The sequence below is a fragment of the Aythya marila genome, assembly GCF_965140915.1.
Source record: "Aythya marila genome assembly, chromosome: 2".
In the NCBI taxonomy this organism is placed as follows: Eukaryota; Metazoa; Chordata; class Aves; order Anseriformes; family Anatidae; genus Aythya; species Aythya marila.
In genome coordinates, this window is record NC_139043.1 from 65,653,227 (window position 1) to 65,676,199 (window position 22,973).

General features: G+C 39.1%; 1 protein-coding gene across 5 annotated transcripts in view; it reads left to right on the top strand.

Moving 5' to 3' along the window:
• The window catches only part of MYRIP (myosin VIIA and Rab interacting protein), a 221,623-nt gene that overhangs the window by 63,514 nt on the left and 135,136 nt on the right, over positions 1 to 22,973 (top strand). Inside the window, exon 2 of one of the 5 annotated variants that reach the window (XM_082754952.1) lies at positions 11,316 to 11,430. The exons of the other annotated variants lie outside the window; for them this stretch is intronic. Within the exon in view, the coding sequence (XP_082611078.1) occupies positions 11,426 to 11,430 (5 nt within the window). The 5' untranslated portion in view covers positions 11,316 to 11,425. The remainder of the gene's footprint in view (positions 1 to 11,315; positions 11,431 to 22,973) is intronic. 5 annotated transcript variants of the gene reach the window in all.

Below are 22,973 nucleotides of genomic sequence, written 5' to 3' on the forward strand. Positions count from 1 at the left end.
GTAGTTACTCCCTGAATTTCATTCAGAGGGTCTCTAAAGGCATGTCGGGGGGCGTGGAGGCTGCTCATCATCTTGTTATAAACGAAGTCTCAACTCAATCTGAATTTAGTAATATTTATAAAAGACAAGTAAACAGCACTGGGTGTGCGGGGAGTCTATGCTCTACCAACACACACACACAAACATCGAACATTCTAAATATATAGAACATTGCTTTTACATACTAAACCCAAGTATGCCTATACATATGTACAATCAGAAAAGGCAACAAACAATCCTTTAAGTCTATTACTATCAATGTCCATGACTGGGAGCATAGTTGGCCTGTTTGAAGTGCTCCCATGTGTTCCATGAGTTATAACAGTCTCCATTTTCCATTCATTTTCCTGATCACAAACACCGGAGAATTCCAGGGCTAGTTGTGGGAACAATTGTCTTGCTCTAAGTTGTTAAGCAACTTGGGCCTTATATATGCTAATCTTCCCAGACCGAAGACAAACATATCCATCTCCCTTTCAAGGCCAATAGGGCCTGGGTCAAAAGGCATGTCCAGGTCAGCAGGGGACAGAACAGCAAAGGCCGCCAATGCAGCAGAGGGGCCAATGGCGTAGCAGTCAGATCAGTAAACAAGCTCGCAGCTCCCTCACTATCTGGCAAACCAGACATTTCTGACTGTGGTCCCACATGGCTCTTTAAGGCCTCAGAGATTGCTTGCCAGGTGCCGAGCAATCCCACTGCAACCTTGTCGTTTTTAGTTGCAGAGTCCCACACCTTGACCTCAGTTAGGTCCCATATTTCAGGCTCATAAACTGTCCGATTGTTAATAAGGAGAATAAGCTGTAAGGTTACCGGGACAGTCTTTGTTCCTAAGGATGTATGATTCCCCATAATGCGCAACTGCTGATCAGTGAGGGGCAGTTGTGTGCGCGGGTCCACTTCTCTCAGCTTGACCTTCTTCCCAGCTCCGGTGTGCCTATTTCCAGTGACATTCTGTATGAGCTTCTCTGAGCAGTTTGCTGATTCTGGCCGAACCTATCTTCATGAGGCGATCAAAGTGCCTGTTCCCGTCCTGGTCTCTGTTCTTCTAGCCTGTCCCTATTCATTCCTTCTTTCTACTTCTTTATTGATGATATAACTTCATGATATTGTGTTGCCTTTTTCATCTTGAGGACAGGCTCTGCTCTTATACCCTTCTCCCCACAGCAGTCCTTTTTAAAAACAACTTTTCATTGGTCAAACAACTTTGCATGTAACAGCAACAGCTAACACCCAGAAACTTCCAAGCCTTAATGGCTGGAGAACAAGAAACCCAAGACTGCATGGCGTCTCCTGAATCACTGTTCTTCATTCCCTCTAAACTCTTTTACATTCCTCATGGCCTCATCATTAAGAGTCTGATGTTCTCATCAACCACGGGGTTTGCCGACCCCCATGGCCACATTCCCACATCTCCCCCTTCTTTATTAATATCAATCATCTTCTTGATACTAATTATTACTCCATACATCACAATCTCATGTAGTAATTGAAACAGGATTCTCTTAGTACTGATTTCAAGCTTGAGAGATGGAATGCTTCTTGCTATAGAATTAATACTGTCTGTGTTTTAGTAACTGCTCCTTTCCTTAAAGGAGCAGAATCCCCTGTAACTCACCATGCTCATTATACATTGCATTTTCTACCAAGTGATTGCAGCTCTTTTGACTTTGGAGCTAGATTCAAGACCTTCAGTACATTGAATGGTGTTGCCTAGCTGGGTATTCCTCTCTGTTTCAGAGCAAGTGACTTCCATATCCTTAAATCTAGGAGCATCCTCTGGGCTGATCAATGCATTAGAAGAATGAATCGCCTTTTGGTAGCTAGTAGATTGCTAGCAGCCTCATTCCAAGTTTGCATAATTTATAAAAGTCTGGAGTTTCTGTACATGTTGCCTGCAGCTGCAAGGAGGTGAACAGTCGATTTGTTCACCCTTTGCTCTTGCATCCTTCACTATAGCTTGGCCAAAATCCAAGCCTGGGGATCTTGCTTGAAAAATAACTCTTGTTATTTTTAATAACCCTGTACTTCCAGTGAGGCAATGGAGGTTGAAGGTGGTGCTTGAAGGGTTAAGAAGCCTTATTCCAACTGTTTCTTAGAAGGGTCATTGTGACCTCTGCAATTTATAAGAAGCCAGTGTAGCATTAAACATGCTACACTGTGCTGCTGTGCGCTGCAACGTTTAACTGCATGTCCAGAAACTGTGCAGCAATCAAATGCTGTGCAAAATATAATAACCATCTAACAAAGCTGGATGCTAAAGCCAAGTCAGATAATACCACTTTCAGGATTATCCAGACTGTTATCAGTTTCCCAGGTGGAATTCATTTTTGGAGCTGGGCTAGCCTTTTGGAGACCCTGGTAGTTTGTTGGTTAGGAGACCTCATTGGCGTGTATATATGCTGCTGCTAGCTCAGCTGATAGGAAAGAAGTTAATGTGAAAACATTCCCATTTAAAATAGGGAAAGGTTATTGACAGGTGACAGTCTCCATGAATCAAGAGCCTCCTTAATTTCCCTCATCTGCTTTGGTGGTTGGTTGTTGTGCTGCCCTCTCTCTGCAATCTACTTATTCAATGTTTATTCCCGTGTCTGCCTATCACTTTCAGCCTTTTAAAACGATCCCAAATGCAAATCGTGAGCTGTTCATTTAAAATAATAAGTGAACTCATAAAATGAACTAAATGGAACTACTTTAATGGTGCTTTAAGTAAACAATAGCTAAGGGTTCATTTCTGAGAGTTATAGTCTTTGACCAGATGCTATTGATTCTCTGCTAATTTGCATGGAAATTACAGCCTCTGCTGTTTGTCAGCCCCAAATAGTCAGACAACCAGGGTTAGAGTGTATTTTTATTTAAAGAAGACACTTTTAATGCAAGTACAGATTTTCAGAAAAAAATCTGTGTATGCTTGTGAGATATTTGATAAAGGAACACTGTAAAACTGTATCTGGGAGATTATTTATGCAAGCCCTAAGGCTTATTTTTTATTTGTTAAAAGTAAAATATCCTATTTCTTGAAAGTACATTCTCTTATTTTGGTGATGGTAGTGTTGTGGTTTAACCCGGCTGGCAGCTAAACACCATACCTCCACCCTCCCTCTCTGGGATGGGGGAGAGAAATGGGAAAGTGAAGCATGTGAGTTGAGATAAAGACAGTTTATTAAGACAGGAAAAAATAATAATAATAACAACGATAATTATGATAATAGTACTACTACTAATAATGTGTATGAAACAAGTGATGCACAATGCAATTGCTCACCACCCTCTGAAAAATGCCCAGCCTAACCCTGAGCAGCTGCCCCCCCCACCCCGGCTAGCGACTCCTATATATTGTTCAGCATGACGTCAGGTGGCCCCTTTGGCCAGTTTGGGTCAGCTATCCTGGGTCTGTCCCCTCCCAGCTCCTGCTGCACCCCCAGCCTGCCCGCGGGCAGGATGGAGTGAGGAGCTGAAAAGTCATTGGCTTGGTGTAAACACTGTTCTGCAACAATTAAAACATCAGCATGTTATCAGCACTCTTCTCATCCTAATCCAAAACATAGCACCCTACCAGCTACTAGGAGGAAAATTAACTGTGTCCTAACTGAATCCAGTTAGGGCAGGTAGGAAGTCTATCCATGAAGTGCTTGTTGGTAGCAAAACAAGACTTGTTTTGCCCAAGCAATTTGAAAAGCAAGAAGTCAGAAGCTCACCAGAAACGCTTCATCTAAACAAATTTGAGAGATTTGTTCATTTCTTTATGACAAAACTGGTCTAGAGCTTCAACCTGGAGCTCCATGAGTCCTGAGTGCCTAGGGAAATAATGGATATGGGAAATAATACTGGATTCTCCAAAAGCAAAACAAACCAAACCTAAAGTCTTAAAGTTCCAAACTCTGCTGTTATTTAAGCAGTAATATTTTTACGCCGCTTCTAAGATGTGGTATTCTATTATATCATAATTAATTTTCCATATTTTGGGGGACTAGAAATCCATACAGCAGAAAAAAATGCAGTTAATTATATTACTGTTTTATCTGCTTCTTTTGACAGAGCAATATGACATTGTATCACATGTCCTTTACATACAAGGTAGAACTATATATATTGTGTAGTCCTGTTCATTTTTCACTGTGGAACAGGTGATGGCTGAATGAATCTTGATTTTTTTTTTATCCCACTTTATTCACTGGCAGTCAATATCATAAGACTCTCTTCATGTAGCTGGGCCAAAATGTTGAAAATAATGAACCATAAAATTCTGAAGTCAAATAAAACTTTGAGTATTTTTGTAACTTGCATAAAGGAGCTTATCAATTTAGTTTTCTGTTCAGATTTGTTTGACCCTCAAACTTTTCTAAGTATTCAGGTTTGTTAGAATTTTATGTGTACTGTTGTGTGCTTATGAATGCACTATGCGAATGTATGCTACTTACATGCTTTATTTTTGGATGAAGGTAGAAGAAATCAGTATCTTGAAATCAACCAGTCAGATTCTTTTCAATATAGTATTTAAATAAATCTGTGGCTTTCAAGTATATCCCTTTCATATATTATTTTTTGTTTCTTTGTTCTTTACTTCCAAAAGGTCTGAATTTCATATAGACATTTTCTTCTGTTATAGAAATGAATTCCACTGTATTGTAAAACTAGAAAATGATGAACATTTGTTAAAAATAGCTAGCAATCCTACTCTCACTTGTATATACAGATAAAATATTGAGAATTTTGCTTGAATTAAAAATGAAGATAAACAGAATGGGAAAAATAATAATTTCTTTGCAGATTTTCAACATTCTTGGCTTACTTTTGAACTAGAACTTGATGAAATATTTTGAGTGGGTTCCAACTAGAATGCAAATGTATGCAAAAATTCAATCAATTTAGGTTAACATGTCTTATTTTCATTCTTAATTATTACTTTCAGGTTCTTTAAATCCCCAAGGAGATCTTAGTTTATCCTGCTGAGTATTTTTTAAATTAATTAGGCCTTTATGATTTGACCTTATCTGTTGAAATTCACTTAACTGAAGCTGTCATGAGTAATTACATACCTAAGAAATGAAGGAAGAACACTTCATTTTTGAGAATTTATAGCCAGATGCTTTAGCTCAATTAAAAACAAAATATATTTTTGACTTATATTGTGTACGACAACAATTTACATGTAGGTAGCATTAAGACCATTAAGGCAAGTTTTATTCAAGCTCAGAAGACCAAGAGAGAATACAGGAAAACATGAATTACAAAGAATAAAAGATAAGTTTACTTCATACATCCAAGTGTTAAAGCCTAATTGCGTGTGGTGCAATACAAAACATCATGCTCCAGTTTCATCTGAAGCCATATTCAGGGCAGAAAAAATGGTCCCTCCACTAAAGGGATTTTGAGACTTCTCTTGAATGTAGTAACCTAATGTGGACACATCTTCATATTTTATTTTAATTAGTTAGGATATTACAGCTTTTCCTGAAAACTCTGATTACTTTGAATGAATAGGAATTAGCAGTTTTAGAGAGATCTTTAGCTACTATTTGTGATTATTTAAGACTGTTGATAGTTGTGAGGACTCCATTGCTCTAAGATGGATTTTACATCACTAACTTAAATTGTAACGATTTTGGTTATATCCATTTTCCTGACATTCTCTTCTGCATCAGATTTCAATAACTTGTGGTTGTTTTTACCCATTTTGTTAACCCTAAACTATTTTCTACTTAGATGAAAGCTTTCACATGTACCTGCTCTTTTACACTGAGTTTCTGCAACCTATCCTCTTACACAGCTGTGTTTTTTTTTCTTTCAGTTTGGATGAAATTGTTTCAGAATAATCCAATTTGTGTGATCTACTCAGGAAATGTTTTCATTCTGTGCTCAGAGGCTGATCAAATAAGTGAGTCAGGGGGGTGCATAATACAAAATGGAAAGCAATACCCTCAGAGTACATAAAAACAGGACAAAGGCTAATTTCATGGTTGTGTAGTAGAATAGTAGAAGTAATGAAGTCTAGTTTTAGAAAGATTTATTGGATTTCAAATAATTTAAGTATTTCTTAATAGTGTAGAAGTATTACATGAATTTGTAGTAGACCATCTCATTTCTTTCTTAAAAAAAGATTAGCCTTGTTAATCTGGGGTTTGTATGTGTATAATATATCATAGAATCATAGAATCATAGAATATCCTGAGTTGGAAGGGACCCTTAAGGATCATCAAGTCCAACTCTTGACACCGCACAGGTCTACCCAAAAGTTCAGACCATGTGCCTAAGTTCACAGTCCAATCTCTTCTTAAATTCAGACAGGCTCGGTGCAGTGACCACTTCCCTGGGGAGCCTGTTCCAGTGTGCAACCACCCTCTCTGTGAAGAACCCCCTCCTGACGTCCAGCCTAAATTTCCCCTGCCTCAGCTTAACCCCGTTCCCGCGGGTCCTGTCACTAGTGTTAATGGAGAAAAGGTCTCCTGCCTCTCGACACCCCCTTACGAGGAAGTTGTAGACTGTGATGAGGTCTCCCCTCAGCCTCCTCTTCTCCAGGCTGAACAGGCCCAGTGACCTCAGCCGTTCCTCGTACGTCTTCCCCTCAAGGCCTTTCACCATCTTCGTAGCCCTCCTCTGGACACTTTCCAACAGTTTCATGTCCTTTTTATACTGTGGTGCCCAGAACTGCACACAGTACTCGAGGTGAGGCCGCACCAGCGCAGAGTAGAGCGGGACAATCACCTCCCTTGACCTACTAGCGATGCCGTTCTTGATGCACCCCAGGATACGATTGGCCCTCCTGGCTGCCAGGGCACACTGCTGGCTCATATTCAACTTGCTGTCTACCACAGCCCCCAGATCCCTCTCTTCTAGGCTGCTCTCCAGCGTCTCATCGCCCAGTCTGTACATGCAGCCAGGGTTTCCCCGTCCCAGGTGCAGGACCCGGCACTTGCTCTTATTGAACTTCATGCGGTTGGTGATCGCCCAGCTCTCCAACCTGTCCAGATCCCTCTGCAAGGCCTTTACGCCCTCATTTGAGTCCACAACTCCTCCAAGTTTGGTGTCATCAGCAAACTTGCTCAAAATACCCTCTATTCCTACATCCAGATCGTTTATAAAAATATTGAAAAGTACCGGCCCTAAAATGGAGCCTTGAGGGACCCCACTGGTGACCGCCCGTCAGCCTGACGCAGCTCCATTTACCATAACCCTTTGGGCCCTGCCTGTTAGCCAATTGCTCACCCATCGTATGATGTTTTTATTTAGCTGTATGGTGGACATTTTGTCCAGTAGGATCCTATGGGAAACCGTGTCAAAAGCCTTGCTGAAGTCCAAAAAAATCACATCAGCTGGTTTCCCTTGGTCCACCATACGAGTGATCTTATCATAAAAGGAAATCAGGTTAGTTAGGCAGGACCTACCCTTCACAAACCCATGCTGGCTGGGACCAATGACTGCTTTGTCCCCCACATGCGCCTCAATAAGTCCGAGAACCAACTTCTCCATGATTTTACCAGGCACTGACATGAGACTGACAGGCCTGTAATTGCTAGGGTCTTCTTTCTGACCCTTCTTGAAAATCGGCACAACATTTGCCAGCTTCCAGTCTACCGGGACCTCTCCAAATTCCCAGGATCGTTGAAAAATAATTGATAGAGGTTCCGCGATGACATCCGCCAGCTCTTTCAGCACCCTGGGATGAATCCCATCCGGACCCATGGACTTGTAGGGATCCAGGTGGAGTAGCAAATCCCGCACACGTTCAGGGTCAGTTGGGAGTTTGTCATCCCCACCGTCCCGGTCCTCCAGCTCAGGGCACCCTGGGTCCCGAAGCCCATCATCGGCATTGAAGACAGAGGCAAAGAAGGCGTTAAGCGTCTCTGCTTTGCCTACGTCATCGTCTGTGAGGAGACCTTCCCTATCAAGGAGCGGCCCTATGTATTCTTTAGTTCTCCTTTTTCCATTTACATATCTAAAAAAAACCTTTTTATTTTCTCTCACAGACACAGCCAGCTTCAACTCTAGCTGTGCTTTGGCCACTCGAACTTTCTCCCTACAAACACGAACAGCATCCCTGTATTCTTTCCATGACGCCTGGCCCTCCTTCCAGTAGCGAAACACTCTCTGTTTCCGCCTAATCTCCATTAGAACATTCCTGGTTAGCCACGCCGGCCTCCTGCCCCGCCTGCCTGACTTGCGATATTTTGGAATTGCCTTATCTTGTGCTTCTAGGAGGCATCGCTTAAAGAGTGACCAGCACTGGTGGACATCGAGGCCTTCAAGAGCAGTTTCCCAGGGGACCTTACTGACTAGTTCCCTGAATATATGCTTGAGTCAAAAAGGTTAAATTGTCCTAATACCAACTACTAAATTGTCCTAATACCAACCACATTAAAATATTTATCATGTACTACTAGCCTTTGTATGGAAAATAAGTGGACTCATATTACTGTGTGTTTACCTTTCCACTGCAGACTTCAATAAGTGGGAGAAAGCCAGGGTGGCATGTTGTAAAGGGTGCATGCATTTTGGATCTAATTATAATTCTAACAGAAATATGGAAAGCACTTATAGTGTGTTAAGCTGGCCTGGGAAACTATCTTGTAAGACATATAAGCTGCTCCTTGCATGTGTCTATTTATTTATTTATTTTATTTATTTATTTTCAGTAGGTAAAAACTTGTTTTAGTTGGTACTTAGAATAAGTGTGAAAGGCTTGAACTTCTCAGAAAAGGATGAATGATCCATAACAGTCACATGAGAAACAGGTGGACTAATGAATGAAGGTCAAAGTCTGTTAAAATAGAAAACAAAGGTGTGTGTGGTCTTCCCATGTCCTCGTATGTGCTCCCCATTTGAAGATCTCTGATGTACTTTGAAAGGTGAGGAAGCTGTCATTCAATAAACATACAGCTCCTCTAGCTGTTATCCTAATCAGCTTATTGACCTGCATTGACAGAGAAACCTGAATTAGGTGAAATAAATATTGCATGCACTAAATTCTGGATTGAGTCTGGAACAGTTTGTAGATATTATACTTCAGAGTTTGGATAGACTAAATTGTACCATATACACTTAAAAAAATAAAAAGGTTTGTGTAAAAAGACAGGGGCTAAACTACTGGATATGAATTAATGGCTTTAAAATGGAGCAAGTGTAAATGTTGTAGAGCCCTTAAACCCTGAGGTAAGTGAGGCCCTGCAATGTTTACTCACAAAGACTGAAGGATCTCCATTTAAGAAAATGTTTTAAGAATAAGGAAGTATTTGCCAGAAGATATATAGATGTATGTCATTTTGCCTTGGGTGTGAAGTATGGTCTAAGTGATCTCATGTGGACCCTTCCCTGCCCAGTTTACCTTGGGTCATCATGTATTACCTAGGTTGTCTGGTCACCTCCATGAAACACATCCTAAAAATTAGAATTTTCTGTCACATGGAGCACTAAGAGAAATATCTCAGGTGTCCAGTTTTCTGCTTTAGTTGCCTGAAACACGTTTTAGTCACCTGGTCTCTTACTGGAACAAAAGACAAGAAGTAGGGCACTGAAGATTACTGAGAAAATTAGTATTAAAAAGTTGTTTTAAATTCTGTGCTTTGAATCTTGAATAAAATGTTTCTTCTAGTTAAAAATAATATATAAATAAATAAAAGTGGGTGAATACAAGGTGCTCAGCTACTGTTTGGCCATATTATCAAAGAAAAAACAATACCCCATTTTCACAACAACTACTTATTCTCTGTTTTTTGTTTTTTTTTTTTTGTTTTTTTTTTTTTTTTTTTCTGTCAGCCACAAAGGTTTGGAGTTTAGTTTAATGAAATATGAAGAACTATGAACAAATTAGGAAACATTTAATTTAGTCTGTTTTGTTTCAAATTATCTTTTCATTCTTTGTGCAGCTGCAGCAGCCAAGGTTGCAGGAAATTGCAGCTAAGGCTTCAGTAATAAAATGTCTTGATATTGTAAATTAGCCAGGTGATACTTTGGGGTATCCAGCATGACATGAGTAACAATGTTTTCTCACCTAACCTGTGTTAGAAACAGAAGTATGTCCTGATATTTTCATAATGTTTGTTTAATCTGGGAAGTACAAGCAGTGTTTGCCTGTATTCTGAAACAAAATGATAGGATGTAAATCATGTTTGTTTCATGACAGAACTTCATAGTATCAGTGACTATTGGCCATTTATGTTAATAATCTGTGGACTGGCCTTTCCCAGGCAGTTGGTCTGTCTAGTCAAAGCAAAGAGCTCACAAAAGTTGTTGTCAACTGACTCTTTATAGGTGCTTTCAACTGTGTTTACATATACCCACTGAGTATCTTCACTGACTCACATTACTGAAAGCTCTTTTTTTCCCCCCAGATAAGCAACATTTTGAAAGTTAGAATTGTTCTGATGTTTAAAATATCATCTATTTTATATTAGTTCATATATGTATGTGTATATTAGACTATTTGGAAAAATTCTTATCATCTCATATTTTCCATTTTCTGTTTTCATGCAGAGTTGATACTGTATAAAATCATATTCTGAATCTGCTTGCAGTTTCATGCAAGATGTTATATGTTACAATTCCTCTTGGTCTTTGTGTGTGTGTGTGTGTGTGTGTGTTCTCTGCATTTAAGGATTGTAACTGAGGCCCTGTGCCAAATCCTATATATTTACAAATATTTGATCAGAGCAATTGCATGACTGAGAGCAAAGAAAAGGCATGTGTAAGCACCAAGTCACAACTTCACTGACAACATTTAACTGCAGGAGTTAATGGACACTTCAGTCTGTCCAGAGACTTGTGCTTTGTCCATTTGAATCACCTGTATCTTTCATGTTTGAAGTGAAAGGGAAAAAAGGATCAAGATACTGGTTGGAAATGGCATTAGTTTTTCTTCTCAGACACTGTTCTCTATGAGTTGGCTTTAGTATTTGTTGATGGGTGGTTACAATAATGTCTATCAATTTGTAATCCTGATGTCTGTTAAACACTGTTCTCTGCTGTTGGGAGGGAGATAGAAGAACAGCAACATAAGATACAAGGCCTTTGACAACTTGCATATTATGAGAGAGCATTTTTTTCTAATTCTGCTAGCCCTAGTTGCTCCACCTAAATAAGCAGTCAGTCCTGCCATGCTAGAACATGCCTGCCAACCCAAAGGAATACAGGGTTGAAAAGGTTCGAGCATAACCATAGAATCATGAAGAAGATGGAAGCAGTTTGACTTTTCCCTTCTCTTTAAAAGCTGCTCATCGCGCATCATCTGTTCATTTCCCCCCCTTGGTAAAAGTTGCACTGTATTCATTTGTGTTACATTGCAGGTTCACTCTGAAGGATGTGCGAAGGCTGAGTCTTCATGGGGATTCTGCTCTCTGGGGCTAGAGAAGAGCCTGAGGGCCATCACCTGTATAAACCTGCTTGAGATCTGCAAATGTAGTGAGCAAAATATGAGTGTTTCATTTCATTTCAACCAAGGCAGATGGGATTTCAAGTTAAGAGGGCAAAGAGTCCAGAGTGTTGCTTGTTAACAGTAATTCCTATTAGTCTAAAGTAGATCTTGGTTTCACTGGATGTTTTTCTACTAGCAGGAACCAAAGTGAGTTAGTAATGATTGGTCATCGTTCTCTTCATGCGAACATACTTGAGTTATAAGTGGACTGTGTGGAAAGTTTATCCTACTCAATTTTTCTGTATAATTGGAGTTGCTCTGAGGGTGTGCTTTTATTTAAACTCATAACACTGCAGAAGATTATAAATAATATGGAAGAAGTGCAGGGAAAACTAACTCTTTCAATGAGTCACTCAGCTGAATTTTTAACTCAAACACACTACTGGCTCAAATTTCCATCTTGTGTGTGTATCAAAGCAGTGAATTTAATTTTCTTACTGCTTTCTAAAATATCCTCATAATATTTCTGAGGATTTGGGAAAAAAAGAGAGGAGTTGTGTTTTTCTGAATCAGGAATGATTCTCTTGTTGGGGAAACCTTGAAATTCACCCTGATGCTCCAGCGGACCTAACCTGAACATTTGATTAACCTGTACTCTGGCCCTTCTTAGGATGCATATCTAGATGCAGCCAGAGTGGTCTTCCCATGCTCAGGTGTTTTTCTTTTTTCTTTTTTTTTTTTTTTCCTTTAATTCTATATTTTATGTTGAATGTAGACTGTTAAATTGACACAAATGCATTGTTTAAAAAATGTTGAAGACAAAGACGTGACTTTGATTCTTAGCTGTGAACTTTTTTCTCTCCCTGGAAATTAATAAACTCAGGATTTTTAGGTATTAGGACATGGAGCCCTGGAGGCTTGGCACTGCTACAGCTACTGTTACTTTTTTCAGCACAATAACTTTCACTGTGTCTTCATAATAAAGATGCCAATAACAAAGTGAATTGTTTTATACACGTGTGTGTCCTTTCCCCCACATTTTTCTTATATTTTTCCATTTTTGAGAATGTTAGAAATATTCAGTTAATCATATTACAATATATGAGAATAAAAGCCCTTCATAGGTGTAAACACTAAATCTGTTTCAGACAGATAGCTTGTTCTTTGTCATAAAATTATATTAAAATCTCTCATAGAACACTAACTTGAATTCATTGTGAAGGCACCTTTACTGAACTGCTTTATTGTACTGAGTAAAAGAGGGTATTACAGAAAATAGAGGAAATAATGTGATTTTAAGGATACTGTGTGAGTCAGACAGTTTCACTGACTTTTAGACACCTGGTGTTTTCTAGGATATTACAGGATTTTGTGGTTTACACCTGTTAAGAAATAAAGGATTTACCTGGCTCATCCATAAGAAAACAAATGTATTCAAATCAAGAGACAAGCAAAGCATGACTACTATTTTGTTTGAATTAATAACTTTCATTACAGTGATGCTAAAACTTGGATTTCATTTATCACACAGTTCAAAAGGCTGTAAGGGAGATTGACTAAACTTACTTGCTGGACATTGGTACAGTGTGCTGCCAGGTCTTGAGTGTTTTCTGATCCTCCTTTTCTAAAGGAGGACAGTTCATTTACTTAATCTACAGTAGTAGAGGCCATAGTTTAGATTCACAGCACATATTAAGGAAACTTAATCACATGTGCAGTGACTTGGAGATTTCCTGTGTAAGTATCAAACCATATCAGTGCAAATGTACAAATCCTGCTCTGCTTTTCCAAGAGCTGTTATTAAATTGCCTCTCTTTTATCTGAATTTGTTGAACTTTAGTCTTGCAGTGGTCAATGACATAAATATCAAGAGGCATATGTGAATAAATAACCGTAGCTTTTCTGTCTCGTTGGATGTGGAAAACAAAACAAGATAAAGCAGAAACGCCACACCTTCATTGCAGTTATATCATCTTAGGTGGTTCCTGAATTTAGAGCTAATTCAGGTACACCTGTTTGCAAGGTAGCAGAAACTACATGAAATTTACTCTTGGTGCACCAAAGCACTTACTGGTCTAGCTTCATGGGGGGCTTGAAGTCCTCTTGGTAGGTATTTTGTTGAATGCAAAACAAGTTGTGCAGCCTCCAGCTACCAGCACATTCAATGCTTTTGTGTCCCAGCTCTCTTCACAGGGGGTAAATAATGGCAGGTAAGGGATGTGCTGACATGGCAAGGTATAACATAAAGTGGGACAGTCCTTGTGGAAGTCTGAGGTGAAACTAGGCTTCATCCAGCCATGATTTTTGCTGCTGAGGAATGGTAAAAGTTGTAATATCTTTGAAATGGACACATTGCTCTGGGCTATCCTAGTAATTAAAGAAAAAAAATCCTTTGATACCAGGTATTTAATATAAATTCCTCCTTATAGAAGAAGTTTTTATACTTATTTTATACTGTTATATACTATATTTATGAAAAATGATAATCTGTATCTTGCAAATTTCTGTTTTTGAAAGCCCCTCTGGGCAGCTGTATGCTGCCAGTAGCCTCACATATCTGTCTGGCTAGTAGCCCTTGCAGAAGTTAAGAAGGTGCTGCTTTTCTCTAGAAGGGTTAGGTTATACTGTTAGTTTACACATCCTCCTGTGTATATTAGAATATACTTCTACTGAGTGCGTGCTCCACAGTTACTCAGCCAAAGCTTGTAGTGCCATCTACTTGATACAGTAACAGATCCTAAATTTTGGAGTTAAAAGCAGAGTCTAGTCAGAGTGAGCCAGAAGTATCACTAGGATGAGGATCTTAGCAGATTCATTGCAGGTTTGCATTGTTAGCCATAAGCCTTGCATTCAAATTTGTCAGGTGACATTTACAAAAGCACTGGAAATCATGGTAAAGCAGTGTGACTAATGTTCTAACTTGAACGTTCAGGGGAAGACAGCAGGACTGTTTGAAAGAGAAGCCATATGCTGCTACGGTGACTTCTGCTCTGCACACCTCTCTTCTTTAACATCATCACTTTGGTGTAGCCCAGAGAAATCAAATGAAGTTGGGTTGTTCTCAAATTCCTAGCACAACTCTTCCTACTAAAATAGGTGTTTTATGATCAGTTCCTGACAGTTGGCTGTCAAATGATCTAAAGTTTCTCTCAGCAAAGTTAACTTCAATGTAATTTATTTGAATCATCCTAGTTTTATATGGTTAAAAAAATCAACAAAACAAAACCAACAAACTGTCCAAACATTTTTATTTTCTGCATTTTTCTATCTTTAGTATGCAGTAATTGCAAAGAGATGGTGTTACTTACAAATCCAGGGTCATCATCCCACCCTAGGGTGATGGAGGTAAATGCTGCCAGTACACTGCCACAGAGCAGTCTCAAGATGATTACCAAGTAATCAGCCAGACAAGCTGTGCTCTTCTTTTTTTTTCTTGAACTTGTTAGCTCTGTTTCTTTTCTAAGATGCTAAAAGTCTGCTTCTTAGAGTAGAAGTTACAGGTGGTCTGTACTTGCAGAATTTGGATCATACGACTTCTGTCTGTCCTATAGAGGATATAAGTAGCATCTGGGTTAATTTTCTATATATTAAGTTACTGGTTATTTAATTTAACTTATTTATTTAAACACTGTTAAACAAACTGTTACTTTTGCTTACATGGAGAACCTGTAGACATATGAGGAGCAGCTGAGGTCACTGGGCCTGTTCAGCCTGGAGAAGAGGAGGCTGAGGAGGGACCTCATCATAGTCTACAGCTTCCTCATGAGGGGGAGTGGAGAGGCAGGTGACCTATTCTCTGTAAACACCAGTGATAGGACCCGTGGGAGCGATGTTAAGCTGAGGCAGGGGAAATTTAGGCTGGACATCAGGAAGAGGTTCTTCACCGAGAGGGTGGTTGCACACTGGAACAGGCCCCCGAGGGATGTAGTCACTGCACCAAGCCTGTCTGAATTTAAAAAGCAATTGGACTATGCACTTAGTCACATGGTCTAAATGTTTGGGTAAACCTGTGTGGTGCCAGGAGTTGGACTTGATCCTTATGATTACAATATCCCTTCCAACTCGGGATACTCTATGATTCTATGATTCTATGAACCTTTGAGGACTCTTACGAGTTACAAACCATAGTCTGGGGGCACAGTCTCAAAGATTATTTGTTATGTTTTAATGTGTACCACATACTGTAGGATTTGAATGTTTTTCTGATTCTTGAAAGAAAAGTGCATAATCTTTCCTTCTTTACCATTTCTAAGACTTACAGAATGGTTGAGGTTGGAAGGGACTTCTGGAAATCATGTTGTCCAACCTCCCTATTTATAACTGACTGAGTGAAACTCTCCTTGTAAACTATGGTTTGGTGTGAGTAAAAGTCTGACCAGTGCACCAAAAAAGCTGAGCTACACTGAGAGTGTAGGAACTGATGAATTTTTCGCTTTGTTGTGATAGGGTTTGGTACAGTGTTGTTTCTTATGTCATTCAGAAGATATGAGCTCAAGCTGCCTGTCTTTTCCTTTTTCTAGATACTCGCTATTGCACTCAAGAAGCTTACATGTTCAAAATTCAGGAAAAAAAATCTGCAACAGATTGTGTTAAGCTTTGATTTGGCCTAGGTAATGCTTTTCAGTGTTTTTCAGTTATATATATATTTTTTTTCTTAATGGGAGAAAGATGGTGGCAGGAAGACACTGCTATTCTTGCAAGACGTCAAGAAAGGGGGACCTGCTGAGGAATGGCTCTCCTTTTTCTTTTGAGAGCTGTGTCAGGAGTGGAATGGGAGGGTCTGCTTCTCAGTGGGTTCCTTATGCTTTTTCTGGCTGGACCTTCATCTGCGCAGAGGAGATCTGAAGAACTTCAAAGTGAGAAATTTCATGACTGCCTTTTCTCATTTTTGCTCTGATATTAAGGTTTTTCAGATGTAGCTCTTCGTTACAAAGGGACAGGTTAAAAGGTGGATTGTGAGAGGTCTCTTATAGTTCCTGCAGCCTGGGAAACAAAGATTTGGGAAATGTTTTTCTTGTTTCTGGGACAGTAGGTGGAGCTGTTTATTACACACTCAAAAACTCCTTGAAAAATGAAAAATTCAAAAATGTGTCTGAGAACCAGTTTTCATGTTCACTGAATGAGTGCAATGTCCTAGCATCTCCAATATGCTAATTCTCTAAATGTGAGTCTGTTTAGAAATGAGTTGTCAACTGGTTTTGTAAAAATAAATTAATAATAATTTAAAAACTGCAGCCTTGTCCAACCCTTTTACTGGTATTCGTGTAATTTTCCATACTTCTGAAACGAAGCAGTTCTGTCCTGGTGTGCCACATATGACTTCTCAGTTTTTCTGCCTTCTTTTTGTGAGCTTACACAGACCTTTACAATTCAAACTTCTGTATTTCTAATTTGATTCACTTTGTCATCATATAAGAATTTTATGTCAGGTATGTCACAAGGGGATATCCTGCTATGGAGGATGGTCTGAGAGCTTTTATGTAGAACTCACATTGCTTGCAAAGACCTCCAACTTCCCTGTTTGACGAGCTGTTGTGTACACTGGGCACATACTGTACAAGGCTGCTGGAGCTCTGTAACTGCTCTGCTTGTAAATCTGTTCTAGCAACAATTTCTCAATCCCTCCAGGTGGTGAAGTTTCCTGTAGCATTATAGGAAATCAGTCCAAAATGTACCAGACTGGATTAATGGAAATTGATATTGTAACTGCATTTAAGCCCAAAACTTTAACAAATAAATTAAAAATAATTATGTTGCATGCTTGCAAGCTCAAAAAGCAGAGCAAATATTACTGAATTAAGTCATAGGATACTTAGTAATAATATATACACTTGCTGTTTTATTTTGCTAATTAAAGTCAATAAAACAGTAATTGCAGTATCTTTTGTCAAACTGTGCTTAATTATAACCTTTGATGTAAATAAACTTCTTTCATATAACAGCTTTCCAGTGTTGGCAGGTGAGAAAATTCATTTAGTAAGCACATAATTTAATTTTCTACAGTGGGTAATGTAGCAGAACATTACGGTACACAATCAAGAACACAAGCAAACTGTTGCTTGCAGTCTGTTTTCTTGGTGTTGTACAGGACCTCAGCTAATAAGGTTTATTGGTGAAATGATCAGGTTTAGAGGTGAAATAATAAAGAGCATTACATCATTTGCAGAACCACTGGGTTCTTGCTTAGTTAATTGTATACTCAGTAAAACTATTCTTGGAAACCAGAGGGATCTGTTTTTGCAGAATTGCATAACTACAGGCTGAAGTCAGGAGTCAAAGGCTTACAAAACAGTAGCAGCAGCTCAGCATCTCATTTTAAATAATCTGAAATTGTCTAATGACTTCTAAAGTGAATTACTTTGTAATGAAAAAATAGCAGTGCAATGTTCAATATTGCTATTATTCATCAGTTCTGGAAGACTTTGGGATGTTTCATGAATACATGGTTGTATTTTATTCCAGTCATTTGACAGCTCCTGAGTAGATGTCGTTCTGTAAATTAGCGATAGTAGATTCCTTCTTTCTGAAGTACTTTGGGCATTTTATTAGGACGTGAGTATTTTTGTATAAAAATTTCCTGCAGGTATGTCTCCTTCTGATTTTGAAAATCTGAGCAAAACATTTGGATGCTAGTTTAGTAGTTCATACTATCATGGGGAAAAAAAAAATCTGACTGCATAATGGAAAAAGCTTTGGAAATCATGATTAGAACCTAACCAATTCAGTCATGTTTGCCTGAATTTGCAAAAAACAAAAGCTGAAATTATATTTTGGAGGTGTAAACTATTCCATTAATATCAATTCAGATGGCAGTGATGATATTATTAGTGTTAATGGTTTCTTTGATGAAGGGAATGTGCAGGGAAGAAGAGGAAGTAGCCTATTCTTAAGACTTTAAAAGAACGGGAAGCTTCATTGCAGAATGACTAGTAATCACATTTTGATCATTAGTTTTCTGTTACGTAAGTGACATAACTTGCCAGTGAATTAGGAGATCTAAAGCACATCATAAGAGTAGGGGCAAATAATTTAAAAAAGCAAGTAAAAATTTGTGCAAAGATATCAGAAGGAGGAAGCTTAATGGAGAGTCTTTGTTGGAGTCCTTTGTCTAAAGAGGATGATGGAAAATGAGCAATCCAGGAAGATGAAGTCTGTTAATGAATACAAAATAAATCTTTTGCATTGGCTCTTTTTGGAAGAGTTTAGGAGAGTTTCCTCATCAGTTTCTCACACTGTGAGGGCCTGCCTTAATTGGAAGTGTCAAGAATAAATTCTAGACTAAGTGAATAAAAGGAACAGAGATGAGTCTCTAAAACCAGAAAGCAATTACTCACAGGTTCCAAAGGAACTCAAAAATGATGTCTTTGAATTGTGATATGAAAACAGCCTCCTAAATTGTTCCTGGTACCAGGAGAATGGATGAATTTACTACGGTTTCTGGTTTCTGTAAAGGGGATGCAGTAACAGGGGAACTGCAGACTAGAAGGTTTGGTTTCTGCGACTGAATGAGTGTCAAAGACAATAAACAAAATAATTCTCACACCGGGAATGCTGGAGAGGAATCAATGTGATATTGGAGAGCTAAGGCACTCTTTACAAATGTGGTGGACAGCTATAACGGAGCCAAGAACCACGTGAATTAAGGCGATCAAGCTGCTGTACTGCACATGAGATTTAAAAGTCTCTCGACTTCCCTCACTGAAAGCTCAAGGATACAAACCTGTTGAGCACCAAGAGAATATATTTAATGGATTTATCACAGATTTAAAAAAAAAGGACATAGAAAAAAAAATAGAACAAAATGATTGCTTTCATTAGTGTGAGTTTATTAGTGGATTTCCCATAAAAAAACTATTACTACTATCCTGGCAGAAGAATAAGTAACAAAACAATTAAGTTTGAGTAAGTTGCAAAGAGGCTCCATATCCTTAGTGACAAGGCAGCACATGAGAATAAATATTGATAAGATTAGTTTTTTATACACACATGCACATATATATGCATAGAAATGCACACATATATATTTGCATATAAATGCAAACATGCCAATGTTAATATGTGTAACATATGCAAAAATAAAAATGCAGCAGTAGGGTCTCTTGAGAAAAGAGACCTTAAACATCCTGAGAGATATATTTTTATGAAGATAAACTCAGTATTTGGTGGTGATTAAAATACAAGTTGAACATTTTAGTATTAGTGTGAAAGGATTGAGAAATAAGACTGCTGTGTTGCTTTAAGTTTATAGTGTCCCAGCATTTTGGATGGTGTGGGCAGTCCTGAGCAGCTATCTGGAAAAGAATGGTAGAACTGAGAAGGCACAAAGAAGGGTGGTGAATGTGATCAGCGATGCAGAATGGCTTTTGGCAGGGAGATAGAAACAGCACTTTTCAAACCATTTGCTGCGATTTGTAAAGGAGTAATAGAACAGTTTAAAGGTGTTGTGACACTTTATGCTGGCCTGAGAACAGTAAGCAGCGTGCCTTCTAGCAGTGAAGAGGAATCTTTACAGCTAGGCATGGAAATGCTTTCTCCTTTTCCACAGTGTCAGAAAACTCTCATGCTAGGAAGGCCCATCATCACACTGTTTGGATTAAATGCCTGGAAGTTTCCTGAACTGAAGAAGAAATGGGTCTGTGACAGGAGTCAGAAAATTTCCACTGTCTCAAGAGTGCTCATTCAGCTGTGTTAGTTAAACTAGCTGACCTGAAAGTGTCCTGATCTTTTTGTTAGGTTTAAACTGTCTTTTTTAGAAGTATCTGCAAGTCATTGACCTATATGGTGTAGTCATCTGAATTCTGCTTCACAGAGGAATTTCAGCATTTTGTGCTGTAATTTGGCAAAGTGCAGTAAATGTTCACCAGCAAGTCCCGCCTAATATTAGTCCAGTGCTCCATTATGCAGAATTCATAACTCCTTATTTGTGCCTGATGATGCTGATGTCCATCAGCCCTGGTTAGGCAACATGATTGAGCCAGGGATGGTTGATAATTTTAACCTCCATTTAACTGTGAAAAAAGGTTTATCTTACTCTCTATCATTTTGACATCTAATTAAACATGAAGGTAATGAAACTGTTCTGGCTTATACTGGTTGGAAAAGCACTTCAAATTACGTGTTACCCTGGTTATTAATACATGGTTTGGTTACTGCACCTTTACTACACTTCTAGTTTGCACTAAACAGACCTGGCCAGGGATTTTGGAGCATGCAGTCTGTATTAACAAAAGTAATTTTTCAGAGTCCTGATCTCCTGAAGTACCGTCTTCCCCAATCCCTGTTCCTGCTCTTCTCTCTAGGCTTTAGTTCCATGATGAATGGTAACCACACTCAACTGTGTTATAAATGAAGTCTCATCTCAATCTGAATTTAGTAATATTTATAAAAGGTATAAAAGGTATAAAAGGCAAGTAAACAGCGCTGGGTGTGCAAGGAGTCTATGCTCCACCAACACGCACACATGAACATCAAACATCCTAAATATATATGTGAGAAACACTCCGTAGCCAATAACTTAGGCTCAGGCGAGGATCTCAGTGAAGTAGTAATTTATTCGCGATTGCAATGGCGGGTGCCCCACAAGCAGGAGAGAGTGCATCTACTAGTTCCAAAACACAGTTTATATACCTTTTGATGGCAGGACCCTCCCCTGTTTCCCCACTGAGTGGGTAATCCAGATTCACAATCTATCTGATGCTTCACAAACAATGCATGGCCTTCAGTCGCCAGCCTGTTAAATTTCAAATTTCTCTTGACATTTTTACTGCTTGAAGTGGTAATGTTTCTTCACTTATCTGACTTGACTTGACACTGTGATTTTCACCTAATTGTCCTAAGGAGTCTGATTGTCTGCATTTTACAAGGTCACCTGCTAAACTTTCTTATCACTGTAAGTATATCTCAGTACCACATTCCCTCCTTCTAAACAATGTAACTCTGCAAAAACAACATTTCTATTCCCACAATTCCCCCCTTTTCTTTTTTTTTATAAACTGTTGATTTTTGCAAAAACTCTTTTTATTTTTATTTATTTATTTATTTGTTTATTTTAAGTGTAATTTGGTAAATATCTTCCTCTTCTTCACTTTCTTTGCTCTCCATTTCCTCTAATATAATCATTTTATCTGAGTAGGGTGGTGGATCTATGGTCATTTGTTTCAATAATGCGGTTTCAATTAACCGCTGGACAAGTCCCCTTACACAGGGGATAATGCAACAGCCAATAGCCGTCAAAACTCCTGCTACTACAATCAAGGATGTAAATATGGACATTACCATCCCTTTCCATTTACCAAACCAAGATTTCAACCATCCTGTGATGGAAGTGTCTGCTCCCGAATTTTCTGCCAATTCATTGGCAAGGGTGGTAAACCCTTGCAATGCTCTAGTTACTGTGCCATCCGGGGCAGTATTGTTAGGGATAAAAGTACAACAATGGTTGCCCAGCATCACGCATACACCACCCTTCTCCATGAACATCATATCTAATGCTATCCTGTTTTCCCAAGACATTTTGCTGATGATATCTAGTTGTTCAGCGATTCCTCTCATCGCATCCTTGGTATAATTGATGAATCTCTGCTGATTATAATAGAAATAATTAATCCAATCCACATTTTTATTGATTGTTACCCACCAGAACAGTGACTCAAACCCTGCAGCAATTTAATTTCTGGCTTTATGTTCATCCGGAACTCCTCTAAGTACCCCAATAGAATCTATGTATACTCTATCATCAAATGATATTCCTAAGCCTCTTTTACTTCTTCTGGGTATTTGTGATGTTTCTCTTTCAAATGCCAGGGTGAAGGGTATAGCTAATTGAACAAGTGCACAAGTGCCTTCCCAATTAGATGGTAGGGAGGACCGTAAGATCTTCCCTCCACCGTACCACCAGAGATCTGCCCTGGGGATCTCTAGTCTTGAGCAGTTTCCCATCAAGTCCTTGGTAGCACAAGGCAAATTCTCCCAGATGCCAGGTAGCACTCACACCCTGCCGTGAGAGGCAAGCTGTATGGTTACCTATAGCTGTAGAGAATACAGGGGGAACCGCGATATTGCTATCATGCAAGGAACGGCAAAGAGAGACTTACAGGCCTCATTTCCCCAGGCAGTCTTTTCTTGGTACAATGCAATCATACATCGCATCCCTTGGGAGTCTTCGGTTCACCCCCATGGGAAGGGCACTATCTGGGCAATCGGTCATCCCGAGGCACAAGCATAGCAGTAGCTACGGTTGAGACTCTGGACAGTATATTTGACCCATTCTATCCAGGCATTCACATCCCCATACCCTGTTTGAATCTCAAATGTTTGAACTGCCACATTTCAGAGGGCCTCCTGATTTCTCTCCTGTTTTCTCCTTGAGTTTCTCCCTTTCTCTGATGGCAATAGAGGATTGTTTCCATACAGCTATTCTCAATCTGGCTGTTGGGTCTCTCCCAGTTATTTGTTCTCTTTGCTCAGTTGTCATTGGGCATTTAAATCTCCACAAGCTAACACCTCACAAGCATCAAACGTGGTGGCTTGTGGTACATAACCCTCTGTCACAGTCACCCATATTTTGATGGGGTATCCCGTTTTTGCTGTT